This window comes from Pinus tabuliformis, chromosome 2_2, assembly GCF_031772625.1.
Source record: "Pinus tabuliformis cultivar Carrire ecotype Pingquan chromosome 2_2, CPIR1, whole genome shotgun sequence".
NCBI lineage: Eukaryota > Viridiplantae > Streptophyta > Pinopsida > Pinales > Pinaceae > Pinus > Pinus tabuliformis.
Window position 1 is genome coordinate 1,136,557,625 of NC_142300.1, and position 20,018 is coordinate 1,136,577,642.

The 20,018-nt window shown below is 36.1% G+C and overlaps 1 protein-coding gene across 1 annotated transcript; it reads left to right on the forward strand.

Moving 5' to 3' along the window:
- Nucleotides 1–354: 354 nt before the first annotated feature.
- On the forward strand, nucleotides 355–1,674 carry LOC149197396 (membrane protein PM19L-like). Its single transcript, XM_089403904.1, has 4 exons — nucleotides 355–542; nucleotides 658–877; nucleotides 1,021–1,066; nucleotides 1,176–1,674. Exons 1-4 carry the CDS (start codon nucleotides 416–418, stop codon nucleotides 1,299–1,301), a joined length of 519 nt encoding a protein of 172 aa, XP_089260030.1. The 5' UTR covers nucleotides 355–415; the 3' UTR covers nucleotides 1,302–1,674.
- The last annotated feature ends 18,344 nt before the right edge of the window (nucleotides 1,675–20,018 follow it).

Here is a 20,018-nt window from a genome sequence, read left to right on the forward strand (position 1 = left end):
ATAGCTAATAGATTGCCACCCAATTACATTAAATTTACGGGATTAGATTAAATTTCGTTATTTTTATCCCTCGATTACGGGCTTGGTAAAGAAATAGTTGTCTTTGCAATAAACAATAGTTGTATATGTCACCAAAGTTCTTCGGTTTTCCAATTGTTAGCGCAGGCTGTTTTTGTGGCGGCGGGCTCCTCTTTTCAACGCATCCTTAAATACGTCATTTATGTCGTCATACGAAATCTGGAGAAGCTTCTGGCAGAGTTGAAGTTGCAGAATGATCTGGACTTCTACAGCTGTGACGTGGTTTACTATTTAAGCAATTCTGGATCTCTCCGTCGACCATTGTTGTCAGTTTCGTCTCCACCTCTGCAAATTTAGCCTCCTCTGTTGGTTCAAAATAAGATCGATATATATTATTATGGCGTCAAGACTGGTGAAGTTTCTTGCAGGGTCTCTCCTGCTCTTGAATTTCTGCATGTATGTGATTGTGGCTGCTATCGCTGGATGGGCTCTCAACAAAGCCCTCGACCACACTTACTCTACCAGTAATTTATTTCTTACCAAAACCCACAAATTTTTATTATCCGATATGCATAGCAATTTATAGAGTTTTGTGTTATTGACTGTTGAGCTAATGGATTGCATAATGAAAACTTGCAGGTCCTGGAGGCACTCTTCCTGTCGGGTTTTCTCCAATTTACTTTCCAATGGGTAATGAAGCGACTGGATTTGTGGTTATTTTTTCCTTGATAGCTGCTGTCGTGGGAGGTGGTGCATGCCTATCAGGAATCCATCACCTGCGTGTTTGGACTGCTGCGAGCTTGGCTTCCAGTGTTGCATCGGCCATGACAGCTTGTGCTCTCACTCTTCTTGCCATGGGGTATATGATATCACTACTAACATATTATATTACAGGAATAGGATATATGAATTCATTAGTATAGTATATAGATGAAATTTTTTATCCAATTTACTTAGAAAATAAAGGTGAACTCATCTTGTTTTTAACTCACAAAACTGCAGGTTAGCATGCAAAGAGATCCATATCGGTGGCAGAAACACAAAATTGGTATGTACTAAGTACTACGTCCTTTCATAATCTCTTGTTTTCTCTTATGAGCTCAGTCATTCCATAGTTCTTTTCATGTTAACCTCTCGTAACTTGTATCTGTGAGCAGAGAACGCTGGAGTCATTTCTTATTATTTTGTCTGGAACAAATATCTTCTATATTTTACTCATTCATGTTGGATTAATCGGAGGAAAATATTCTTCTGCAAGCCACATCGTTACAACGACAGCCTAGCCTCAGAAACAAAGCAGGCCCGTGACCTCTTCTGTCTAATCATATGTAGTCCATAAACTGTAATATATACTATCAAGATGTAATCTATCCAAAGATCATCAATGGCTTGTGTTGTGTTGTGTGACCAGTAAAATTATTGAGCGAGGCAGATTGGAAATTATTTCAATTTTGGAGCCTGATTCATGAAAAACAAGCTCTGAATTTGAGCAACAGAGTGTGAAGTTTTGTTGACAAAACCATAGCTTTATTTGTTGATGGAAGTTTGGCTTGAATATATTTCTGCATAATCATCAGTCATCGTCATCGGTAGTGTGCAAGATTCACATATATTGTATATATTTCTTCCTGGTGTGCTATTCACAGCACTGCAATATGTAAATCTAGACTTCGTGGATTGCATGTATGTTCGATAACTATGGAAAGCTGATATGTCTTCAAATGTTTTTCTACTGTCGGTATTGCATGTATGTTCAATTATTAAAAGCTATTCTGCCTTCAATGGTTTTTTTACTGTCGGTAATCCATGTATGTTCGATTATTATTGAAAAGGGTTCTGTCTTAAATGGGTTTTTTACTGTCTCCTTACTGAACTCTACATGACAGAATAATGGGTTGAAATTTTCCGAGAAGAAAAAAATTCTACAGTCTCTCCTTTCTTTTCCGAGAAGAAAAGAATTCTCTTTTTCCATTAAAAAACAAAAAGAGAGTACATATTCATGTGATGATTTATAGACTTCTATCCGTTCTTCTATATCTCCTATCTGTGCCATAATTGTCTGAGTTATTCCTATATTCATCTTTTTAACACTGAAGTTGCATATTGTCTTTACAAAAAAAACATTTGATATACAAAAAACAGCAAAGTTTTGCCAAAAAAAACATACTATCCCTTTTCCTCTGGCAACTCCCAGGAATGATTGATGCATCCATGACCTTACACTTTGTTAATAAGCAGCCTAATGAATCTTATTAGGTGATTTTGTGATTTCGGGTGCTTTTGTGATTTCTCTTTTTCCCGAGTTCAAGTCAATTGTAGATTCTCAGAATATTCCAGGAATCTGACGGATCTTGAATATTCTAAGAATCTGCAATCAACTTAAAGAATCTGATTCTGATTCTGTTTTTTTTTGTTTTTTTGGTATATGACCAAATTTAACGCGTTGGAAAGTGTTTATTAGATACTAGATTCTCTTCATCCAAATGAAATTTAATGTGTTGGGTTGGAAAGTGTTTATTGGATACTAGATTCTCTTCATCCAATTAGATAAGAAGGGAAAATTAAATAATATGTAATCCTTAACCCAGTCCATGATATCCTTAGCGGCCCCATAAACCCAGATTTTCTCAAAGCCCAGCCGTCAGATTTTCTCAAAGCCCAGCCGTTTTACACGTATGAAGACACCCTTAATTTCAACCCTACTATTTGTCGCTGGCTGGCCCCCCTCCCACCAGAACCACCAGAAATGGAAATAGCCAAAAACCATGGGGAAGAAAGTTACAGCCTCTCCTACCCGCATAGTGTTGCACGTATTCGATTGTAAAGAAGTCACGAAAGTCATATAAAAAATCCGACCGCTTTAGGTCATGTGGGAGCTCTAGAGGAGTATTAAAACTTGTGTCCGCTGCTAAAAGAGTCAAAGTAATAAGAGCCACGAAAAGCATTATACACTTCATTATAAAACAGCTCTGAGTTGTACAAGGTTGTTTAGAGGAATTTGTGGATCATCTAGTAAGGCTTTTAATCTGCGATGATGTGCTGGGTCCGTAGCGTCGCTATTCGTTTTCGTGTGAGTTCGATGATGGAGACTTTACAGCGGGGACATGGGAGCCCTCTATCAAACCCTGTCAGGCCCACCAAACGCATGATGTAGGAGGCAACGAAGTCAAACGGGATGGTGATTCTGGTTGATGATAGAGGCAAATAATTCTACACCTCTGTCATGTTTTGAATTTGTGATTTTTTAAAAAGGAAACATATATTAAAAATTGGTAATCTATACATTTATTTTACATCTGTTTTATACTTGACTCTAATATTAAATTATTATAAACCTATTGACATATATCGACTTTTATTACATCATAAATATGAAAAAAATAAATAACCAAATCCTAGTAAAAGAAGTGATTGATCCTTTCTTAAATACTATCCTTTACTTGATCACTCAAGTGGTCGTACCACACTTACCTCACAACGTTACATTATGTTATGAGAAGCCTCACACTTGGGGTATTTGATGGGAGCACAAGAAGATTGACCTAACATGAAAACACACCTTAATCTAAAAATTGTTTGCAATTTTAAGCTTTTGTGAGAGGTTCTAAAGAGGTTTCCCACGATGTGGTTAGCCTAATATTGAATGATGAGTCAAGGTTATTTAAAAAGGGTAATGTTTTTAATGTTAGAATTTTTTTTGATAATAAAATGGTTAATTAATGTTTATAGGTATTAAGAATATTTATTTTATTATATATATTACATTATTTAAAGAAATTACAAAAATTAACTAAATTGTAACTTTATTTTAATTTAATATTATTATTACTTATAAAAATAATTAATAGATAAGTTAAATATATATATGAGAAAAAAATAAAAATCATGTAACAAGATTTTTAATTATGGAAATTCAATACTATTTTAGACTTTTTGTTGTGGTTAATATCATGACTTAATAATAATAAAAATAATAATAATATCTATTTTTAAGGTCACAGCCAAGCCAGACACCAAATTGGTGTATGAGACCTCCTTGCCTGCTGACACCAAATTGGTGTATGAGACCCCCTTGTTTGTGGGACAAGGGACCCACCTCCGTGCAGGGATTTGACTATTTAAAAAAGCTATAACTAGTCTCTATTATATGTCTATTACTATGAATATTTTAAAATATTTGTCCACCTAATAATTATTAAAATTAAAATTAAATTTATAATAAGCATCAAAACACTTTATGATATATTTAAAAAAACATAAAAACTAATTAAATTATAATTATTATTATAGAAATAATTAATGTATAAGTTAAACATACATACATTTAAAAAAACATGGAACAAAATTCTTAACTATGGAGATTTAGTTCCACTTTACCATTGAGCTTTTTAATTTGTAAATAGGCTTTGCTACAATACCATGGATTATCAATATCACATGCTCAAAAAAACCATAATTCACTTCCTATGACACTTGTTCATATGGGATTTTCTTTAATTAATCAATTTAATTGAAAAAGAAAAAAGTGCATAACTACTTTAGATAAATGTCAACCTTTGATTTGTATATTTACTATTAAGAATATTCTAAAATATTATGTGAAGGTTAAATCCCTACCACCCACCAAATAATTATTGATAATTAAACTAAAATTATAAAATCATAAATCCAAAATAGACACACCTATTGACATCATAATAATAATAATAATAATAATAATAATAGTGTATGTTTCCACAGGAAATAACATATTGTTGTTGAGAACTTCTAGAATCCTGTGTGTATTGTTTGAAGAGCCCAATGTTTCTTCATGAGAAGGAAGCAAACTTATGATAGGAAGAGTGCTTGCCCAAAATATAAAGAGAATGGAGTGAAGAATTAGTCATTAGAGATAGTAAGATTAAAAGATCGTTGCATGATAATTTTGACTAAACCATAGAGAGAGATTATTGAATTAAAGATTTAATTTTATATTTAATATAATTCCTTGATAAATCAAAATCACAGAAATATAAATAACTGAAAGGATTGAAATGAAACAATTAAAATTTAAAAATTATTTTTGATTGGTCAAAATTCAAAAAGGTAACGAAAAATTATAATTAAATATTATTTATTGATTATGTCAAAGGCCTAATTATAAGAAATAAATTAAATTGGAATGAAATTGGTGTCAACATTTGGAAATTATAAAAATGAATAAATTACCCTAAAGAGATTATAAATTTATTTTAATTGGTCAAAAATTCTAAAAAGGGGGGTGGGACAAAAATAAAAATTAAAATTAAAAATAATTTTATTTTATTTTATAAATTAGACATGATTACTTATAAGATTAAAGGACATATTATTAATGAGAGGAAAATTATGGAACTAAATCAAATGTGGAATTACAATAAATAAATGTTAAAATGGAGAAAAGAAAGAGACAAAAGGTACAAAAGGTTAACAATGGTAAAAAAAATTAAAATTATTAATATTATTAAATACCCTAACTTTACTAATTATGTTAAAAGGATAAATTGGAAGGGTAATTAATAATCCAATTAAATTAATAAATAATATAATGAGGAAAATAACTGACTAAGAAATGAGAAGAAATAAACTTAAGAATAATTTGAGGAGGATGGGAAAGGGGGGAAGGGTGGGGGAGAAAGCATTAGGATGGGGGAGAATTTAAAAGAGGGAAAGGGTTAAGATGATAAGAAATGGATGGCCGGTTTCCAGGATTGGCTTAACTGGTATCCATCATCCCGGTTAAAATTATTAGGATGTTTTTCAATTTCAAGGGCCTCCCTAATGATCCGGCTGGAATGATAAGGGGTAGAAGCTAAGATTTTGGTTTTCTCAAAACAAATGAGGTGTTTGGTTGAATGGGAATGCTTAGTAATGGCAAAGTTAGCAATGTTATTGTGGAAGGTGTCAGCCATGTGCTCTTTCAACCAATATCTGAAGGATCTTTCGGTTTGACCTATGTAAGACTTTCCCATCAAGCACTTTTCCTATCATCAATTTTGCTTCCTGCCCCTGAAGATGGGTGAAGTGTTCACCTAAAATGTTGGGCTCTTCTAGCAATGCACAGAGGATTCTAGAAGTTCTCAACAACAATAGTAATATTAGCACCTCTCAAAGAAAATTAGCTCAAGTGGTATGGTTCACTATTTTTGTCCCAAGTAGCGTGGGTTCAAGCCTCTAGATACATGTTGACCCTTGTGGCATTTATGGAATATTGCTTCTACTAGGTGAAATAGTGGCAACCATTTCTATGAAGTTCCTGATTGTGCCTAGTGGAATGCACTCATTATTGTTAAAAAACAAAATAATAATAATATTAGCACCACATTAATAGTGTGGTTTATATACATTGTTTGGTGTCATTTTCCACCTTTCATATGCCGATCCCCACCTTTCATGCTACTATAAGTGGAAAATGATTCCTATTGGTGTATTTCAACAATTTTGTCATTGTGGTTGTGCTAGTTTACAATTGGCATGCGCGATATAGTTTAATAGACCATGGTTGACTATGAATAACAATGGTTGACCATGAGTAAGCAAGGTTGATCATGGTTGATGTTACATTGGTGTTAATGTTAATATTACATTAATGGTTGAAGAGGGTTGACGAGGTTGACTATGATTGACCATGGCCAACCCTTATGGTAAAAACGTATTTATGTTACATTAATCTTGAACATTGTTACATTAATGTTTTTCAACCACATTAATAAAGTGGTTGATGTTATATTGGTGTTAATTTTAATGTTACATTAATATTTATATTGATGTTATATTAATGGTTGAAGAGGGTTTATGAGATTGACCATGGTCGACCATGGTCAAACATTAATGTAATTACATTACTGAACAAGGTTGTGTAAGGCTAAAGAAATAATATTTTTTTTGCATTTTGTTACTTTAGTTTTCATCTATCCTTCATAAAAACCCTCATAATTTACTTGTTTTTGCATCATCTTACTATCTTTCCATGAATAATAAACCATCTGAACTACAGAATACATAAAAAGGTACATTTCTAATATATTTATAGTTGTATATGTTTTATTTTATAAAATTCAGTTAATTTGTAAGATTACAGAAACTGACATATTCTGTAATTCTGATGACACTTTGTAGCGACATCCAAGGTCTGAATGGTTTTCGAAGTGAATAGGTCAACTCAAGTATATAGAAGAGTTCCAAATAGCTCTAGCATAGAGTTCCATCTATTTTGCGCAAGAAAAATCTCATTGGTTTCCCATAATAGTTGGTCAAACACTCAGTCTACCATTATGTGGCAGAAGGAGCAGAGAAGGAATGCATCGGGACTACTATTTGGTAGTGTATATCGACTCCAAAAGAGCGTGAATCATCCTCAACAAGCTAAAGATCAACAAAGCGAATGATGGTGTGTTTGAAAAATCTTCATATGATTCATTGATGTCTTGAATTGTAGGAATCAAATCTTGAAATGAAATAGGAAACATAGTCATCATTTAATTATTTAGATTTACAGCAATTGTTCTCTCAGTTAGTTATTGTAAAAACACATTATAAATCGGACTCGCTAAGGAGCGAGAATAATCTCTTGTAAATACATAACAATATTTTTGTGTATGATATTTTTCAATTTAATCTCAAATGTTGTCTCTTGTTATCATTGCGCTTTGATGAGAAGGTTACACCAATGATAGTAAGGTTTTCCGAGTACTTTTAAATCTCATGCACCAGAAGGAGGGCCCCTTTGGAAAACGAGAGACTGTATTACATTATTTCTTTACTCTTTTGTGTGGTCTCACTTTTCATTATAATTGCTTTGTTTCTTATAGTCATGATTTATAGCTTTTTCTCACGGCTTAATTTATTTTACAGGTTTCTCAAGGTCTTAAATGAAATTTAAAAACATAAAAAACATTTACCAGTCATTCATATCTTTACTCTCATATTCATTTTTATACTCGCATTGATAAGCACATTGTAGTTTCTTACACAACATTTAAACTAATATCATAGTTTTAATTAATGAATGAATTCTAACCTTTGAACACACACCTTCTGAATATTTTCAATCCAAGTCACATAGTTACTTTTTAAAATTACTTCACAATCTCAAATAGTTGGGGTAAGTGTCCCTTGCTTTCGTAAATAGTTGTCTTTCTTTCCTAGATAATTGCATTGCTTATTTAGATAGTTGTAATTTATTTCATATAATAAATGCTCTTGCTTCCAAAGTGTAAAATTGTATTTACCTTTTTTTAGTTAGAATTTGAATGCTTTCTTGGAACAATTGTTTTTTATTTTCTAGAATAAATTTACTACTTCATTGAGTATAGATTGTTTCTCTTGATCTCATTATATTAGATTTGTTGCTTTAATTAGTTTAGAGTTCATTGCTCTCCTAGAATAAATTGTCCCTACTTTGGCTAAATTAAAATATGAAGAGTTGTTTTTATCTTCATGGAATAACTGCTTTTTAGAATAATTTCCTTTAATTTCACTAGAATAGTCTACTTCCTCTGCATGTGCTCTGTCTAGATTTTTCATCCCATAAATATAATTTCATTGTGTTCATTGACTTTCATGATTTAAATATTTTATTGCATTAATATTTAAGTTAAGAGTTCCATTTCCCCTTCATAGATTAATTATTGCACTCAATTTAAAAGGATTGATCATTCATTTCTTGTTATAAATAGACTAGGATTTTTTCTCTCATACTAAAAGTTGATCTCCTAGCACATACAATGTAGTGTCCTTCACAAGTCTATGAAATTAGATCAAAATTTTAATGTAATAATTTAAAACACAATTAAATTACCCATAAGGTTTACCATGGCTAAACTTTGTGAATTTTTTAAACCATGGTTAAGCTTCCTTGAAAATGTTTGAACATGGTCTGCTATGGTTAAACATGGTCAAGTTATGGTTGACCATGGACATGGTCATCCATGTTATCCATCTTGACCATAGATGTCCATGATTTAACCATGTTGATGATGTTGGCTGTGGTTGATTATCATTGATTATGGTTGGGCATGGATGAACGCTGTTGACAATGGTAGAGCTTGTTTGACCATGGTTAAACAACATTTACTATGGTTGAATTTCGTGACCATGTTTGATCCACGGGGTCTCCAGCCAGTGAACTTATGGCATAGCGTTTGCATTCATGGGATATTAAAGAATACCCTAATCTTACTAGATATTGATAAAAGCCTTCAAAAATCCTTTTGTTAAACATCTTCCTAATACGAATTTCTAATAAAAGTAACCGCTATTTTTAATAGATATCACTATTGTTGCTAAATGCCCCATGTTTTTCCCCTCAATACCTATAATTTCCCCATACCCACATCTCTTCCACCAATGCCTACAATATATTGACTATGTTTCTCATAATTTGAAAACCCCCTTATGAATGAAAATGATAAGATATTGGTCAACAAGGTGAATCCCCCATGGTTTGACCATAGTTGAGCTTGCTAGAACATTATTGACCATGGTTGAGCTTATTCAACTATGGTTGATTATGATTAAGATATGATTAACTATGCCTAAACAAGTTACACTAGGGTCGAAGAGAAGTATCAATTGAATAAGGAGTTTTTGGTGGAGGCGAAAATGGAGCAAACTGGGGCTAGGGTTACATTGTGCAAAAACAAGGTTTTGGGAGTGGCCACTAGGATCTATATGCAGGATTGCTCGCACGACGAAGAAGGAACAACTGGTCGATGGCGACCTAAGTATCGTGGGACAGAAATGAATACGCTCTGCCTCCCTTGGCTCCGATTTCTCCATGAGGCCATTGGTGCTAGTTCACACTGGTCGGGTGGGTTGCATTAGGCTCCCTCACTTTCTTTGAAGTAGTCAAGTTTGGTTTCTATGCGGCAGGCGGTGACTGCACATTATTTTGAGCATCGAACACATGAAGCCTACAAAACATGCATCTCGGATCCCTGCAACAGCCTTTGTTCGGCGTATGGCTCCGATTTCGAACGAGGCAAACTCTTGAGTGGCTCATTGCAGAAGAAAAGTTTGAAAAATGGCATAGTGGAGGGAGAAGGAAGACTGCTTCAGTTTCTCCTGACCCTTGTCATTTCGGGCGATGGGCAAATAATTTTCCTGGTTTCTCCGACTCTAGATAACAATGAGGCTGCTGGCAGACTGTCTTCTTGCACCCGTTTTCCACTGTGCCTCATCAACATAAGTTCCCCCATGACTCAGCAACCTCGTGTGCCATTATTAGACACTGACGTGATGGACCTGACTCCATTTTATGCAACCATTCGCTCCATCTGGCCCCTTGTGGCTCACAGGCTTCCCATTGTCGAGTGACATTTGGGAAAAATGTGGGAGTATGGCTCTCGGTACCAGGTAACTCCCAACTGTTATCAAATTTTTGTTAAAAAACTTGATGGGATTTCCTTATTAATATGCGTAAATAAAGCAGACAATGTGAATCAAATGAAGCACAACATCATGCTAAAGGCTGGATACCCTGCACAAATGCAAAATATGATATATGGAGGCAAAGCATTACAGGCTATCAGGTTTTTGTAAGATTACCATATTCAATTAGCATCCTCCATAGCCCTCAACCTGATATTAAGAGGTGGATTTGGTTCATCCAATAAAACATTTAATGCTGGAAATGGCTATGGGTGTAGTACTTCGAGAAACACAGAAGTCAAACTGAAGCAAATGAATGGAGGACCCTCTTTTAAGAATATCCTGCAAGGGAAAAGAACAACCATAGAACCAAAAAAATAGGTTGGTACATCCCCTAGCCCATACAATTTTGAGCTACTGAACTCCATCCCAAAACTTAATATAGATAATTCAAAAGCAGATGAGCACTGTGCCTCTCTCCAATCACAAGAAATTATTTTTCGTTTTAATTGTTTATGACCAAAACCTATTGATCTATTTCATTGGATTTTGACCAAATGATCACTAGACTGTGAAATACACCTATGCTCTAAGGGGTTCTTCATTGTAAAATTCTCTTCATCAGAGGCCAAAGACAATATTATAAAGGATGGACCATGGTTCCAGGGATCGACAAGCATATTCATCACACCATGGTTCCCAGAATTTGATACAAACACCATGGTTGTCACCAGAATGCCTGTGTGGATCCGATTGCATAATCTCCCTCTTCATTTATGGGATGAGAGAGTACTCATAGGTATCGAGAACATCATTGGGAAATATATCAAGATAGATACCCAAAGATTGGAAGAAAGGATCTACACACACGCCCGTATATGTGTGGAAGTAGACCTCAGCAAAGGATTATTGGACCACATACAACTGATCCATAAGTAGATGAATTGGACTCAGAATCTAGACTATGAGAACACAACCTTCAAATGTAGAATTTGCAGACAAATAGGGCATCTAAAAAATATGTGCCCTGAAGCTAAGAAATACACCGCCAGAGAGAAGAAGAATGGGAAACATCCCAAAGGATGAAATTTCTGTCCACCCCAGTAGTATTAGGAGGAAGACAAAGCAGAGGAGGAAACCACCCAAACCAGGAACAACCAAACATCACAGCTACCAGAAAATCAAGGGGAAATCCCTTAGGACCCCAATGAAATACAAGACAATCAGGTACAAACAGAAAACATTCCAGAAGCTATGGAAACTAGTGGATATAAACGTACTCATTCATTAGACAATTTAGATTCAAAAAATGACAATGCAAGACTTGACCTAGCAATCAACTTGCATTTGTCTCTTCTATGCCATCCCGAGGGGAATAAAGCAAGGCCAAAAAAAAGAAAGGGAGAAAAGCCTAACTTTTCTCCTAATTGTATATTAGTTTGAATTTTGAATATTTCTTCTTATCTTCAATCATGGAATTGATGATGCTATGGTTCTTAGAAAATGTAACATGTAATTTTGTTTTCACTAATAAAATTACGCTTCTTTCCTTGGAAAACAAGTTACACTAGGGTCATTAGCATTTTCCCATAAATGATTATGGTTGACCATGGATAAATATGATGCCCATATTGACCATGGTAGGACATCTTAACCATGTTGACCATGGTTGACAAAAATTATGAATTGTCAACCATGTTGACCATGTAGAACATGATTGATTGTCGTTTGGCCATGTTGTTGCAAAATCTAGTAGCTTTGTGAGGGTTCCACAAGGCGAGGTCTAGATCCTATAACAATAATGGGAATGATTAGATCAACAAGGGAACAAGATAAATTCTCAAATAGGCTTCATGTTGAGGCTTGGCTAGGGTTCAAGGATTATGGAGCACAAAATAGATTAGGAAGGATGGGATTAGCCCTTATTATAGGCTCTAGTGCCTCCTTCCTTCTCCTATTGTGTCATATTTGTAAATCCTTCAATCCTATCCCAAGTTGTTCTTAAGGGGGGATGTTAGGATATTCCGACACATAGGAAATAGTTAAGTACAACTTGGTCTAGTATAGAGTTAGGTATAGAGTTAGGTAAAATGTGTTTCTTTACTGTTGTACATTTTGTAACTTACAATCCGACGGTCACGATATGTAGTGATCCGACAGTTCATTCTCTCCTCGGTATTAACGACACTTGATCCGTGGCTTGACACCTGATTGGTCCATGATTTCTATTTAAAGCGCATGGAGGGTCATTTGTAGGGTAATCCCTGCATGAGAGAAACATATGTAAATTGTCATTCTTTTATTAATAAATTGCCTGAAGTGGCCGCGTTGGCTCAGGCTGTGGACTGTTTCCCTCTTTGAGGGTTTTAACCATGTCAAAAATATTGGTGTATTGATCTACGATCTGGTTGTGAGCGGTGTCCTTTGGTGTTCTGTCTGAGGAACTTACCCTGTAAATTCCTACATGGTATCAGAGCTTGGACCCAGGTTCGATTCCCCCGAGTTGCATTTGAGGGGGGTGTTGGAAGAATCACCGCACCTCTATAGAATCTGTAATTTCCACCCTGGGGATCCTAGTCACTATTTGTTATGTTTACCAACACCTGCGGGTTTTGGTGTAACGGAAAACCTCCACATGGTATCAGAGCTATTTGAGGGCCGCGTCCGTTGGTGATCCAAATCTGAAGCCGGTAGAACTGCATCCGACTGCTGTTTCCTAGATCTGTTGTTTCTGACTGCTTTCAGGTCAAGAGGACTGCGTTGTTGTGTTGGGAGCATCTGTTCCAGTGAGGAACCCCTTTCGTTTCATGCGAAAAGGTTTCCGGTAGCCCTAGCTGCGTCATTTTTAAGATCTGGAGGTATACAGTGTTTATTTGCAGTTTACTGTTATTTTCTCTCTGTTTATTTTGGTTTCGGTTTATTTAGCTTTTTTTATTACCGGATCTATACCTTTCATTTCTGCATATGCTCTTTGCCCTACAACTCTGTGCGATCTGGGCAAATCAGAAACAGAAAGGAAGGATTTTTCTCATGCGTATGCTCTTTTCCCTGCGCCTTAGGGTGATCTCGGAAGATCAGAAACATTGAGGAAAATATTTAGTTTCCGGCCAAAGCTAACTTTGAGCCGCAAGGTTCATTTTTGAAAATATTTAGTTTTTCGGCTAAAGCTAACTTCGAGTCGTAAGGTTCGTTTTCTTTGCATGTCCGTGTTCGGTTTTGTGTTTTTTGTTTTGTAGGGAAAAAGAGCCTTCTCAAAGCAAGCACGCAACCCAAAGCATCAACCCCCCCCCCTCTCTCTCTCTCTCAAATTTTTTGTATAGCTCAATTGGTTCAAAGCTATTCTAAGAGAGTAGAGGTCTTGGGTTCAAGTCTCCATTTTGTGGGGGTGGACTTTTTCATTTCCGCACATTCCCGCACCTCGTCGGCAATTTCAACAACTTTTTTTTAAAAAGCCATAACTTCTTCATCCGGAAGCTGTTTTTTTTAAACCAGCCTAATTTTTCGAGATCTATCCATTGGAACACTTAGTTTCAACATCTTTAGCTTCAATTTCCGTTGAAATGGAAAGTCAATACCAAGTTACCCTTGACAGCACCAACTACTTCCAATGGTTGGACTACATTGAGGATTTACTTAGAAATAAAGGTCTCTACAGAATAGCCTGAGGCTAAGAAAAGAAACCGAAGGATGAAGATAAGGCTGCTAAATGGGAAAATAGGCAAGATCAAGCACGTGGATTGATAGGGATGTCTATTTCTCCAGATCTTAGATTCCATATTGTAGAACTTGATACTCCTGATGAAGCAATGAAACAAATCAATAAAGTTTTTGGGATTAAAAATGAACTTAGAGCCCATCAACTTGAAAATGAGTTGCTGACATTGGACCCTAATAATTTTTCTTGCATTGAAGATTTCTTGTCCAAGTTCAAGACCCTTAGATATCTCTTGGAAGGTGTTAAAGTTAAGAAATAAGATAGTAACCTTATCTATTCCATTCTTACAAAGTTGGGACCAACCTACTCTGTGTTTGTTTCCACCTTCCATTCTACAAGAGAAGCCTTCATTTCTCAAGGAACAGACTACAAGTCCCCTTCCTTTGACTCTTTTTGTGATTCTTTAATAAGAGAACAAGAAAAACTCTTACACCTTGGTCTTCTTAATCTTGGAAACTCTTCCAAGAAAGCGTTAGCCGCCGAGCAGCAACCAAATTCAAAGAATCCTAAGAAGTCATATCCTAAAAAGAATTGTCCTAAACCAAACAAGGTTCCTAAGCAATTTCAGCCCCAAAATGAAAAATCATTTCAACAAAATGATAAGACAAATAAAAACAAAGGGAAGAAGACTGATAGACATTGCAATTTTTGTAATCGAGATGGCCACTTAGAATCAAAATGCTTTAAGAAGATGGAAGCCTTGGAAGAAGCAATGAAGAAGCATAACATCCATTTGGGGCAATCTTCAACTTCAACTTCATCTTCACGAATGGCACTTTCTGCATGTGGTTGTCAAGCATCTCGGTCTGGCTATGCATTAAATGTATCTTCTTCTTCTCATTCTCATGAGTGGCTCATTGATTCTGGAGCTTCTTATCACATGGCCAGAAACAAAGCCATGTTTTATTCTTTAAATGATTGTAACACCAAAAATATATATGTTGGTGATGATAGATCTCTTAATGTTGTAGGGACTGGAACTGTTCATCTAGACAATGGTCAGTTTAATGATGTATTATGTGTTCCAACCTTATCCTGCAACCTTCTATCTGTATATCAGATAACTCATTCAGGTGAAGGTAAAATCGTTGAATTTTCACCTCATGATGTTGTAATCAAGGACTTAAGAGATCCTAAACAGATTTTGGCTACTGGCATTGCTGATGATTCTACAAGGTTGTATAAGTTTCACAACTTTGGGTCATCAAATCTTCCCTCAGTATTTGTTGCTCATAACGATGAAGTGAGCAAACTTTGGCATGAGCAATTTGGTCACTTAAACTATCGCTCCCTTCAACATCTATGTAAAGAAAATATGGTGACAAGTCTTCCTATGGTATCTTGCAGAGATGGTGTTTGTTCCGGATGTGTACTCGGAAAACATCATCGGGACAGTTTTGAAAAACGTGCCTCTTGGCATGCCTCAACCCCTTTACAACTTGTGCATAGTGATTTATGTGGTCCACTTCCAGTTGTGTCATTCTATGGCTGCAAGTATTTCTTAACTTTCATTGATGATTTCTCCAGACGCACTTGGGTATACTTCTTAAAACTCAAGAGTGAAGTATTTAACACTTTTTTGGCCTTCAAGGCCTTTGTTGAAAAACAATCTGGACATCAAATTCTTAAGTTAAGATCTGATAATGGCAGAGAATATGTTAAAAACACATTCATCAACTATTGCACTGAGAATGGAATTCAAATGCAACATACTGTTCCATATACTCCACAACAAAATGGTGTAGCTGAAAGGAAGAATCGCACCTTAAAGGAAATGGCTAATTGTATGCTACAATCTAAAGGACTTGGTCTTAGTTTTTAGGCAGAAGCAATTAACTTTGCAAATTACATAATAAATCGCACTCCTACTAAGGCTTTAAAGAATATCACTCTAGAAGAAGCATGGAGCTCAATCAAACCAGATGTAAGTCACTTTCGTGTTTTTGGAAGTGAAGCGTGGGCCCATATTCCAGATGAAAAGCATAAAGCTTTAGAACCTAAGAGTGAAAAATGTACTTTTGTTGGAGATTCTGAAGATGTCAAAGGCTATAGACTTATTCCATTTAAGTACAAAAATGTTATCATTAGAAGAGATGTAAAATTTGATGAAAATATATCGGCCTGCGAGCCTAGTCCGGCGAATGTGCCACCTCTCCCTATCTCTTCTACCTTTGAAAACATTTCTTCTTCAGATGATGAAAGTGAGGATGACAATCCTCCCCCACCATCTCAGGATCCTCCTTCAGCTCCTGAGCTTCCAAAATGGGTTCGTGTTACTCGAGATGCAATAGGTGATCTTGCCGGTGATCCTACAGATCAGCGACACACACGTTCTCAGTTCAAGAGAGCCTCTTCTTTACTGGCTCAAGCTCCAGTAAATTATGATCCTGACACCTTTGCAGAAGCTTCAGGCCATCCAGATTGGGAAGCAGCTATGAATGAAGAATATCATTCATTATTGGCAAATTATACATGGGATCTTGTTCCTCTACCAAAGGGACGAAAACTTGTTAGATGCAAATGGGTTTACAGAACCAAGTATGGACCAGATGGGAAAGTTGATAAACATAAAGCTCGTCTTGTTGTTAAAGGTTTTTCACAGGTTGAAGGCATTGAATACACTGAAACCTTCTCCCCTGTTGCCAAAATGAACTCTATCCGCCTTGTTCTTTCCCTTCCTGCCTCTTTCAAATGGGAAGTCCATCAGATGGATGTTAAATCCACCTTCTTGCATGGGGACTTGCATGAAGAAATCTATATGGAACAACCCATTGGCTTCATACAAACAGACTCTAGCCTTGTATGTCGACTTAAGAAATCCCTTTATGGTCTCAAGCAAGCTCCTCGGGCTTGGTATGCAAAAATGGATAGCTTTCTTTTAGAATCTGGCTTTTCTAGGTGTCAATCTGACAATATTGTCTACACCAAGAAAGTGGGCAACTCTCTTATCATCCTTGTTCTTTATGTTGATGATCTTATCCTTACTGGTAGTGATCCCAACCTTATAAACCATGTGAAGTCTAGCCTTAAAAGGAAATTTGAAATGACAGACTTAGGACACTTACACTATTTTCTCGGTCTTCAAGTCTTGCAATCCAAGGAGGGTATTTCTCTTTCCCAGTCCAAGTATGCCTGTGATATTCTACGCCATTTTCACATGGAAGAGTGTAAGCCAGCCCCTTCTCCCTTTCAGTCTGGATTCAAACTTTCAGTCACTTGTACTTCTCCTGAAGTTGATGCTACCTTATACCGTCAACATGTAGGAAAACTTTTGTATCTAACCCATACTCGTCCTGACCTTTCCTTTGCTGTTGGCGTTGTTACTCGGTTCATGCAAAACCCCTGTGAAAATCATTGGAAAGTAGCTAAAAGAATACTTCGTTATGTTCGAGGTACAGTTCAGTTTGGGATTCATTACAGTGCCGAAGCATCTCCTCTATTAGTTGGTTTCACTGATTCCGATTGGGCTGGTGACCCTGATGATCGGAAGTCTACTGCCGGTTATGTGTTCACTCTTGGTTTAGGACCTATTACATGGGCTTGCAAGAAACAAGGTGCCATTTCTCTTTCATCAGTAGAAGCAGAGTATCGTGGTGCCGTAGAAGCTAGTAAGGAAGCCTTGTGGCTTCGTCAGATCCTGTCAGAGTTTGGCTTTGAACAGTAGCATCCGACTACACTTTGGTGTGATAATCAAAGTGCCATTCAACTATGCAAAGATCGAGTCCAACATCAGCGCAGCAAACACATTGAACTGCACATGCACTTCATCAGAAAGCTCATTCATGACCATGTTCTTGAAGTGCAATATTGTTCAACAGATGATCAAGTTGTAGACATCTTCACAAAGGCTCTCACAGAGGCGAAGTTCACTAAACTTCGATTTATGGTTGGAGTTCAGGAAGTTGTCACTAAGGGGGGATAGGCTCTAGTGCCTCCTTCCTTCTCCTATTGTGTCATATTTGTAAATCCTTCAATCCTATCCCAAGTTGTTCTTAAGGGGGGATGTTAGGATATTCCGACACATAGGAAATAGTTAAGTACAACTTGGTCTAGTATAGAGTTAGGTATAGAGTTAGGTAAAGTGTGTTTCTTTACCGTTGTACATTTTCTAACTTACAATCCGATGGTCACGATATGTAGTGATCCGACGGTTCATTCTCTCCTCAGTATTACCGACACTTGATCCGTGGCTTGACACCCGATTGGTCCATGATTTCTATTTAAAGCGCATGGAGGGTCATTTGTAGGGTAATCCGTGCATGAGAGAAACATATGTAAATTTTCATTCTTTTATTAATAAATTGCCTGAAGTGGCCGCGTTGGCTCAGGCCGTGGACTGTTTCCCTCTTTGAGGTTTTTAACCACGTCAAAAATATTGGTGTATTGATCTGCGATCTGGTTGTGAGCGGTGTCCTTTGGTGTTCTGTCTGAGGAACTTACCCTGTAAATTCCTACACTTATTGGGGATAATTCACCACAAAAAAAAGTTAGATATTGTGTTTAAAAGGTATAAGGAGGAAAAACCTAAAATTTCATCCACAAACATCCATCCAAAATGACATTAGAAGCAAATCGGATCTAGAAAGTCCTAAAGGCTTGCCTTAAAAAGCCTAGGACATATAAAAGAAAGGAAAATATTTTGATTTTTCGTGATCTTTTTATCAACAAAAGCTTATCTAGTGCCTATTCCTCCTTGGTTAAATGGATTTTTTAGGTACATTCCAAAGGGAAATGAAAATTAATTAGATTAAGAGGGAAAAATATGTTTTACACTTGTGAAACCCTGGCTACATTTTCTGTGGGGGGAGAAATTAAATGGAAGATGCAAACTAGGATTTCTTCTATGGATTTTAGGGAAGAATACATTTAACATGCAAATTTTTACCAAGATTTCCAATAAACAATATGCCTCATGTCATGGAACATTGAGAAATAGTAACATTAATTCATTCATATGGAAAGCAATGAAAAATCAGTAATAAAATTACAAACCCTTTGAAGAAAAAGAATTCTTTCAATCCAAAAATGAGGCGTAATAGTTAATCTCCAATAGATATATGCTCCATAAAATCACATTTTTACCAAGTAACGAAAAATGAAAGGAAATTTGCACTCTTCTAAGAGAGTTTGAATTCACATGTGTGATGATAAATAAAGTGAGTAAATGGATCCCTCTATTTATATGAGGACTATCCCTTCACTTTTACAAAAATATTAGCAAACAACCCTTAACACAAGTTTGAATTTGAGTGTTTGACAAGACAAGGGGTTACAAGCCAATTGCATAATTCAAATTAATAAAATAATGCTGTAAAATCCCACATGTGTGGGTTGACATCCTCCAAAAGCATAACATCATGCATTTTTTGGGCCATAAATGCAACAAAAATATGTGGGATGGGCTAATTAGATGTACCATCATCACAATCAACTCCAAGTCTTGAGCGGAGACCACAATAAGTGCCTCAAAGTGCCTCCATGTGCAAAAACCATGTTCTAGGTGACCTACACCATTTCAAAGGCTAGATGGGTGATGTGGAAATATCTCTCTCCAATATTGAGGCTCTGAGTGTGAGTACAAGCCCACCATTATGACCATCATTGTCTAAACTCTAAAACAAAAAACTCCCTTCAAAATGTGTTAAGGCTAACCTAAGGGCATCTTGGGTCTACTGGGTACAATATCAAGTTAATCCAACACCAAGCAAGAGGAGCTCAACCTTCTAGCATCTTGGGGTACTCTGAGGTGTTAGTCATCACATGGAGTGATCAAAGTGCCCAACACTATATTCTATAGGGGTAACATTGCATCTGTAAGGAAATTACTACTATATTGAAGGTGTAACACAACCTGGGAATGTTATGTAGTGCAATAATGTAATGTTCCCTCAAAGGA

Excerpts from the sequence above, each read along its gene's own strand:
- LOC149197396 (XM_089403904.1), top strand. The coding sequence starts at position 416 with ATGGCGTCAAGACTGGTGAAGTTTCTTGCAGGGTCTCTCCTGCTCTTG. Across the intron at positions 878-1,020 it reads CTCACTCTTCTTGCCATGGG|GTTAGCATGCAAAGAGATCC; the intron begins GTATATGATATC and ends ACAAAACTGCAG. Across the intron at positions 1,067-1,175 it reads GTGGCAGAAACACAAAATTG|AGAACGCTGGAGTCATTTCT; the intron begins GTATGTACTAAG and ends ATCTGTGAGCAG.